The sequence below is a fragment of the Macadamia integrifolia genome, unplaced genomic scaffold, assembly GCF_013358625.1.
Source record: "Macadamia integrifolia cultivar HAES 741 unplaced genomic scaffold, SCU_Mint_v3 scaffold_216A, whole genome shotgun sequence".
In the NCBI taxonomy this organism is placed as follows: domain Eukaryota; kingdom Viridiplantae; phylum Streptophyta; class Magnoliopsida; order Proteales; family Proteaceae; genus Macadamia; species Macadamia integrifolia.
In genome coordinates, this window is record NW_024870646.1 from 163641 (window position 1) to 172019 (window position 8379).

The 8379-nt window shown below is 35.7% G+C and overlaps 1 protein-coding gene across 1 annotated transcript; it reads right to left on the minus strand.

Moving 5' to 3' along the window:
- Positions 1-2950: 2950 nt before the first annotated feature.
- Positions 2951-7796, minus strand: LOC122071380. The gene is made up of 5 exons (XM_042635722.1): positions 7755-7796; positions 4509-6839; positions 4103-4408; positions 3904-4003; positions 2951-3816 (listed from the first exon to the last, which is right to left on the minus strand). Exons 2-5 carry the CDS (start codon positions 6812-6814, stop codon positions 3223-3225), a joined length of 3306 nt encoding a protein of 1101 aa, XP_042491656.1. The 5' UTR covers positions 6815-6839; positions 7755-7796; the 3' UTR covers positions 2951-3222.
- Positions 7797-8379: the final 583 nt, after the last annotated feature.

Genomic DNA, 8379 nt, shown 5'->3' on the forward strand with positions numbered 1-8379 from the left:
ATCCAAAATCTGCATCAGTTGTTCAGGAAAAGCAATCTTGGCAAAATTATGGAGATTTAGATCATCTTTAAACATCTCATCTGTGGGTCTTTTTCCTGTGAACATCTCCAATAAAAGGATCCCATAGCTAAACACATCTCCATATATTGATGCCACTCCACCCATGCCATACTCTGTAATTCAGAAATCTCTTCACTACTATGGTAACAAAAAAATTTCATATTATCCGGCAATGCTAAAACGTAAAGTATGACAAATGCAAATTTCCTATTGTGAGGGTTCACATATCCTGTCATCTGAAGACAAAACTGAGCAATTTTCATTCAATATTTTCTTCACACAAAAACAAAGTCTGAAACTGTATTTAACATGTACATGTATAAGAAACTTGTACCAAAAAAAGACATGATCAATGATCTTGGTGGATATAATAGATATGTATGGTAGCCTTAGCTATAATTGTTTTTTAGCCAAAAAAGGATATACAATAATTAGGATTTGATTCAAGAACATAACTTAGTCTTTCCACCTCTCATATCAACTTGGATGTAATCTCATCATATTCCCGAACATACTCCTGCCAATTACAAGATTAAGAGAAAATTAGGAAACTTAAGTGTATATAAATTAACAAGCAAATGAATTGGAGAATCGGAGTTGTCTTAAACTAGTCCCATTTTATCCAAATAAAAAACAATAAGTACAGCCAATGCTATATTATATTAAGACACTAAGCATATACATAAGTTTCTAAATGAAGCAGCTATAAGTATAAAAAGGAAGGAATGAAATAGTCAACATCAAGACTATCTCCAATAAGTTCTTAAAAGTACGTCTCCAGTTGTTGTTTTAAGAGAGCCACATCCTTGGTGACCAATACAGTTTAGTAATTATTTGTTAATACCTCAAGCTCCCACACTAATTGCTTGGCTGTCGGGGTAGATATGATAATACACCATGCAGAAGGGGAGATAAAGCCTTCATTGGCAGCCTTATTTATGAAAGACAATAAGGAATTTTAGTATCCATCCACATTCAAGAGGCCCACTTGCATAAACTCTAAAGTTAAATCACAGTGTAATAATAAAGTATGAAGCGTTATACTATGGTCCATTGCATCACCAAAGATATAAGCAACCATGAACTTTTGACCCAAGGTTTCTATTTTTTTATTTTATATAGTTTTTCCCCCATTCTGAAGCAGATCCTCTTGAATGCAAGAAATCGAACAAATCCTTTAAAGCATATCTCACATAGTTCATGCTAGCAGAAAACTCATTTCCAATTATTCTATGTGAAACAACAGAAGTTGAGTAAATAACTTTAACATTTGCTGATCATAAATCTAAAATGATGTAGAACTTAAGGAAATGATAAATCCAAAGTGGCATTGATATGATCATGTTTAGCTAGAATCAATGTCAAAAGTTGGATTGAATCTTAAGTTTCATGTGACAATGTAGTTTTCTTTGACCCTTGCCTTCTCAAACTGGATTAAATCTAAAGCCCTACTTAGTTTGAGATTCTTTTAAGCTTACAGCTTTTTGATGGATCCTAAGTTGGGCTAAGTAATGACTATATACCAGAAGTTCTTCAAGAGTTCCATACTCACATGATGTTTGAGGGTGGAAAAGAAGAAAAATAATAACATTAAGAGAGTGCAACTTGGTATAGGAATTCACGAACAAAAATATGGATTTTTCAATGGTAAATTTGATACCTGTCTTCAGAACCAGGGCGGAGTGTGGAGGAATTCTCTTCTCCCTCTGCGCAAGAGCAGAGTTTTCTGCAAAAAAAAATTAAAAAAAAAAATTTGCAAATGACCCGAAGATGAGAAGAAGTAGAAAGAGAATAAAAGAGAGGAGTTATACCTGTGTTCAGAACCAAGGTGGAGGCAGATAAAACTGAAAGTAGATGTATCCAATTTCTAAAAACAACATAAATCAGTAAATAACATAGATATCTTATGTTGTAATAGTCAATCATCTCTACTACCCAGTTGGGCAGAAGAAAGAGGCAAATTTTCTTAAGGCCATATTACTAAACAAATATATGAGACTTCAATTAACTGACTCCAAGATCATTCACAAGGTCTGACAAAGAAGAGGCCACGTTGCCAAGCAAGGCCAAAATGTACTTCAACTTACAAGTAAAATAACAAGAGCTTTTTAAAAGAAATTTTATGTATAATCCTTCATCTTACCTGTTCCCAAGTCCAATCAAGCTCAATATATAGAGATTCTAATAATTCATTAAAGGCAATCTTGCCTCCAAAAGTTATGAAATGTGAGACAATATAATTCCCACCACACACAAATAACTTGGCATAAAAAGTAAATTATATGTTCATACTTGCTTGGTAGCATAAACTAATAGTTCATCATCCAAAGTTTGTGATGTAAAAAGATAGAGTTCTCACCACACACTTGACTTTTATAAAATTCACAGAATTAAGAAGAGGAAAAAAAGAAACCAAAAGATATCAAATGTCATAAAAGATGGAAAATATATCCTAGGACCAACTATTGCAATTCTCCTCATGTATGTAGGGCTTGCATCACAACCTGTGAATTGGAACATACATCTATGTTACAAACCCATAGTAAGGGAAAATAGAAAAAGATAAAAGTAATCAAATTTAATTGGTAAAGAGTCCAAATTAATTTACCATATACCAAAAAATGACGAGGGAAGCTTATGCAATGGCCTTAATCTTCACCTGATCGAATGATCCCAATTAGTCGTATATATTTGTAATAAAATAAACCTACAAAAGTCATTTAATAAATTTTTAAAATAAACATATCAAAGTCATTTAATAAATTTGTAACTTACCCAATTGCGCAGAACTCTGTGAGTTTCCTTTAATCGAGGCTTGTTTTAATCGGTCCATTTCGGATTTCATAGTGTTAAGCGTAGCCATCATTGCTTGAGTGCCTTCTTGTTGAGCTTTCATCTCTGCTTGTGTGCTTTCCTGTTGAACTTTCCTGTTAAACTAGTATAGATTACAACCTAGACACATAGAATAAAAATAAAAGATACTAAAAGATACTAACTTGTTCAGTAAGGAAAATAATAAAGGACAACAGAAAACTTTAAAAAAAAAAAAAACCTTCTGGAAGACTTATACTTCAATCAAAACCATTGTTGACCAGTCAAACCATAAGAAGACATGATAAACTTATGGAGAGAGAATGTAGGCAAGAAAAAGGAAACTTCCGTTCAAATAGGGGTGTCAACTACTATTCCATCCAAGTCAGTTCTTGTCATGTTAAGATCAGCATCAGCATCATCCATTTCTCCCATTTGTATAGGTTGGTGATGTTCCTCTGTCACATCACCATTGATATCAAATGTATCACGTAAGTCAGCTTTTACAACAAGACACCAACCCTCATTTAAAGGGTCTGACACATAAAACACTTGCTCTGTTTGTCTTGGAAAGACAAAAGGGTCATCAAGCATATTTTCACCGGAATGCATCAAATGACTGAAGTTCACACGTGTAAATCCGATGTCTTCTTTAAGCACCCCATTCTGTGTATTTGCCCAATCAACTCGAAATAAAATTGTTCTAAGATCCCCGCAATACTCTAACTCAACTACTTCCTTCAACACACCATAGTAGAGTTCAATTTCTGCCGTTACTAACACCCCACTATTTTGCGTTCGCCGTTTGGTTTCGCGATCCTTTACGTGATACCTTATGCCGTTATATATATAACCTGTGTATTTTTTTGCATCCGAAAAGGGTCCATTAGCCAACCATTTAATAATGTCTGGAACCACTTCTCCGCTTTGGCGTTGCATGTCCACCTATACAATTCAAGCTTATTTGTTATGCAACTAACAATGGCTTCTAATTATCTATTACATTGCACAATAATACATATTACTACTTACTTGACATCTGAACCACTCTGGAAATTTTTCTGCATGCACCTTGTCCCTGTAGGGACTACTTCTATTGCCTAAACTCCTCATAAGCTCTTCCTTGTGACGTCTACATTATAAGATATCATATTACAGCAAATGAATTAGAAATGTTGAATAAAATAATAGTTGAGTCAAAGAATTAGAAAATTTTAATTTAGGCACTTACTCTCGATATGTATCGATGGCATCGTAATGGAGAAGCACATATCGATGTGCTTGGCTTATCTCCTTTGGCTCTAATCGTATCATCTTAGGACGCCCCAATGGTCTACCGATGCATGAGAATATCCAATGCTTGTCCATTTGATGTTCCCCACTACCAATATTCCTTATGGGGCGGGTCCACCTAGTCTCAATACCTTCGAAGTGACTAGAACAAAATGTGAGGCATTCATCATCAAGATATCCTTCCGAAATAGACCCTTCTATTTTACTTTGATTACGCTTATAGTCCTTTAGAGTCTTGTTGAACCTATTTTGATACAAGGATTAACTTAATTTCATCCACAAAATCAAATGTAGAATTAAAAAAAGAAACATAAGAAGTTTTTGAATGAAGACTACAAACCAACCTTTCGAAAGGATACATCCATCTGTACTGTACGGGTCCACCTAACACTGCCTCTCGTGGTAAGTGAATTAGTAAATGAACCATAATATCAAAGAATGCAGGTGGGAAGATTCTCTCAAGATGGCATAGTGTTTCTGCAATACGTTCTTCAAGTTTGTTAAAATCTTCTGATGTACCAACTTTAGAACATAACCCACGAAAAAACGAACTCAATGAAAGCAACACTAACTGAACATTCTTGGTTGGGTGTACTCGTAGTGCCAAAGGAAGGAGTTGTTGCATCAAAACATGGCAATCATGGCTTTTCAATCCAGAAATATTCCTCTCATTCACATTCACACATCGTGATATATTTCCCGCATAACTTTCAGGGAACTTCAACCCCTCCAAAGCTTTGCAAAACAATTCTTTCTCTTTCTTAGACATTGTATGGCTTGCGGGAGGTAGAATGATTTTGTTGCTGCCCTCAATCCTTTGTGGATGTAAAGATGGCCTAATGTTCATTTCCACCAAATCTAGACGGGCTTTGATGTTATCCTTTGATTTGTCTTTCATATCCAATAATGTATGATAAATGCTTTCGCACACATTCTTTTCTATATGCATTACATCTAGATTGTGGCGTAGTAGATTATCTTTCCAATAAGACAACTCAAAAAAAATACTTTTCTTCTTCCAATTAAGTGGTAGTTGTGGTGGACCTCCAACTCTCTTCCTTTTGGTTGCATTTTTCTCCTTAGTTGAACCCTTTCCAAATGCAGGAAACACAACATTTTCCAATTGTGCTAACACATCAGTACCTGTAGGAGGCTGAGGTGCTTCCCTAAGCTCTACCTGACCATTAAACCATCTCTTATATCTTCGATATTTATGATTCTTGTCGATGAACCTACGATGGCCTAGGTAACAATGCTTACCACCATTTTTCAGCCAAGTTGACACATTCTCTCGGTTGCAACATGGACACGCAAATGCACCTTTAGTGCTCCATCCTGATAGGTTGGCATATGCAGGAAAATCATTAATTGTCCATAAAAGGCATGCACGTAAGTTGAATGTTTCTTTCTTAAATGAATCGTATGTGTCAACACCAGTATCCCACAATAACTTCAACTCATCTATCAAAGGCTGTAAATACACATCTATATCATTTCTAGGCTGTTTAGGACCTGGAATTAGCAATGTTAATATAAATGATGTTTGTTTCATGCACAACCATGGTGGCAAGTTATACGGTACCACAACAACGGGCCATATGCTCTGCGAATTGCTTAGAGAATTATTTGGACTGAAGCCATCACTTGCCAACCCGAGTCTAACATTACATGGATCTTCACTGAAATTTGGATGTCGTCTGTCAAAATCCTTCCAAGCTTTTGCATCTGCAGGATGACGCATTTTCCCATCATTTGCACGCTGATCTTTATGCCATGTCATTTTAGATGATGTTACTGATGACATATATAATCTTTGCAACCTTGGTATCAAAGGAAAGTGTCGTAATGTTTTGACCGGTGACTTGGTGTGTATGGATTTATACCTTGGTGTGCCACATTTGAGACAAGACTCAAGTTTGGATGACTCCTTCCAATATAACATACAATTCTTAGGGCATGCATCAATGTTGTTGTAATTGAGTCTTAAGTCTTTAATTACCTTCTTTGTTTCATACAAAGACTTTGGCAAAGTATTATCCTGCGGTAGAGCTCTATTCAATAAACCCAACAACATTTCAAAAGATTTGTCACTCCACTTACCTAGACATTTTATGTGATAAAGTGCAATAGTGAAGGACAATTTTGAGAATTCCTTGCACCCTGGATACAATTCTACCTCTGCATCTGTCTTCAATCTAAAAAAACTTCCTTCCTCATCTCCTATACCTTCTCTTTGTCCACTTGTGGCAATAGCACCAGCTCCTTCACATGCATTTTCAGGGAACACATCATGAATTATGTCATGCATATTAATAATATCTATGCATTCATCTTCATCATCCACAATAATTTCGGTGTATTCTTCTTCGTCATCCACAATGTTTTCGATTGTTGTATCAATAGATTCAACTTCTCCATGAAAATGCCAAAATGTGTAGTTCTTCATCATTCCATCACATATCAAATGTTCCTCCACTTCATCCCATGTTCTCATAAAATGATTAACACAATTTTTACATGGGCATGAAATCTTCCCTCCTGTGGGTACTTTGGAAAATGCAAACTCTAGGAAAGTATTTACGCCGGCTAAGTATGGATCAGTTGCACGATATGCTGTTACCCGTCCCTTCTCAATCCAACTCCTATCCATTTGATTTATATAATATAGTTTCCACCTGTTGGAAGAGTAGTACTAGAACAATAAATTCAAGCCTGTAATGAGATGTACATGCTACTACAACTATGCAATGAGAAATTACACTTCTTCAAGGCATCAGATGATAGGCAGTGTACTGTAAATGGATGAACCAATGGAAGAATATGCATGCATCAAACTCTCACCAACTCAACATTGAGCCATACCACTTATAAATGAAGTCATTACCAGTCACACATGAAATAGAAGCAAACTCTTAACATAAAGTTACAGAACCACCATAATAAACATGGACTATAAACTCTTTAACATACAAATACACCTAATGAACATGGACTACCTATCTTCCTTAAAAACTAAAAAGAATATTGGTTCAAGCATGCAACATCCACAACAAAACACACACTTTGTTTCGGTAGCAAGCTCAAGCTGCTAGTCAACAATGAAACTATATAATTTTCCTCCTTGCAAATGAACATTTCTAGTGCTGTAGTTTTCTTTACTTTTCATGATTTTTCATTTTCTAAAAATAAACTTACTCTGTAAACAATTACCCGTTCTGGTTGGAAGAACCAGACGAAGTTATTCTTTGCACCCACTCAGCTTTTGTGTTAGTCAACAGCTACTTATCAGGTTTAAAGGAAAATTTTCCCTTTATTAAAAAGTAGTTGTAGAGACTTGTATCAACAAAAATTTTCTGTTATAAACTACAATGAAACAACAAGGCAATAGCATTCTTAATTGAGATCCAAAAATAGGCTATAATGAAGCTTAATCATCATAAGATCCTAGTCCCCACACCAATTGCCATCCTTACAAGATCCTAAACAAGATAACTTCGCAAACCCTAACTAAATCAAACAACTCAAACAAAGTACTTACCATCGAAAAACTAAATCCTACCATAAAAAAACTAATCAAACAAAGTACTTACTGTTGAGCTAATTGAGAAGCAGAAAGTGAAACAGAGCAAGGTTTTCTGGAAAAAAAAGAAAAAAATCTAGGAACAAAAGATGACAAGAAGATGGAATAGAGTAGAATAAGAAGTAGAAAGAGAGAATAAAAGGGAGAAGAAATCATACCTATCTTCAGTACAAGGGTAGAGTGCGGAGGAGTTCTCTTCTCCCTCTGCGCAAAAGCAGGATAAATAAATAAAAATTTGCAGGAACCGAAGATGAAGAAGCAAAAAGAGAATAAAAGAGAGGAATCATCATACCTGTACTCCTCTACTCAAGAGCAGGTGTGTGACCTTCCCTCCATCTCTAACATAGTCCTTGAAAAGGTTCTCGGCAGGGTGCATTCGCAAGATCAAGAGCGATGCTAGCAATTAGGTGTATTCACAGAAGAGATTGAGAACGATCGATCAGGGTATAAGCGAGAGAAACCCGCACGCACAACTCTAACATTGTTTTGGTTGTGGGAAGCCGGGAACCTGCCCTCTTCTTCTTATTAGCGGGAACAGTTTGGAGGGAAAATGAAAAGTTGATGAGGGAATGTACACATACAGGGACCCAATCCCTCCTTTAATTTAACCATTAACTTTTAAAAGCATTATTATT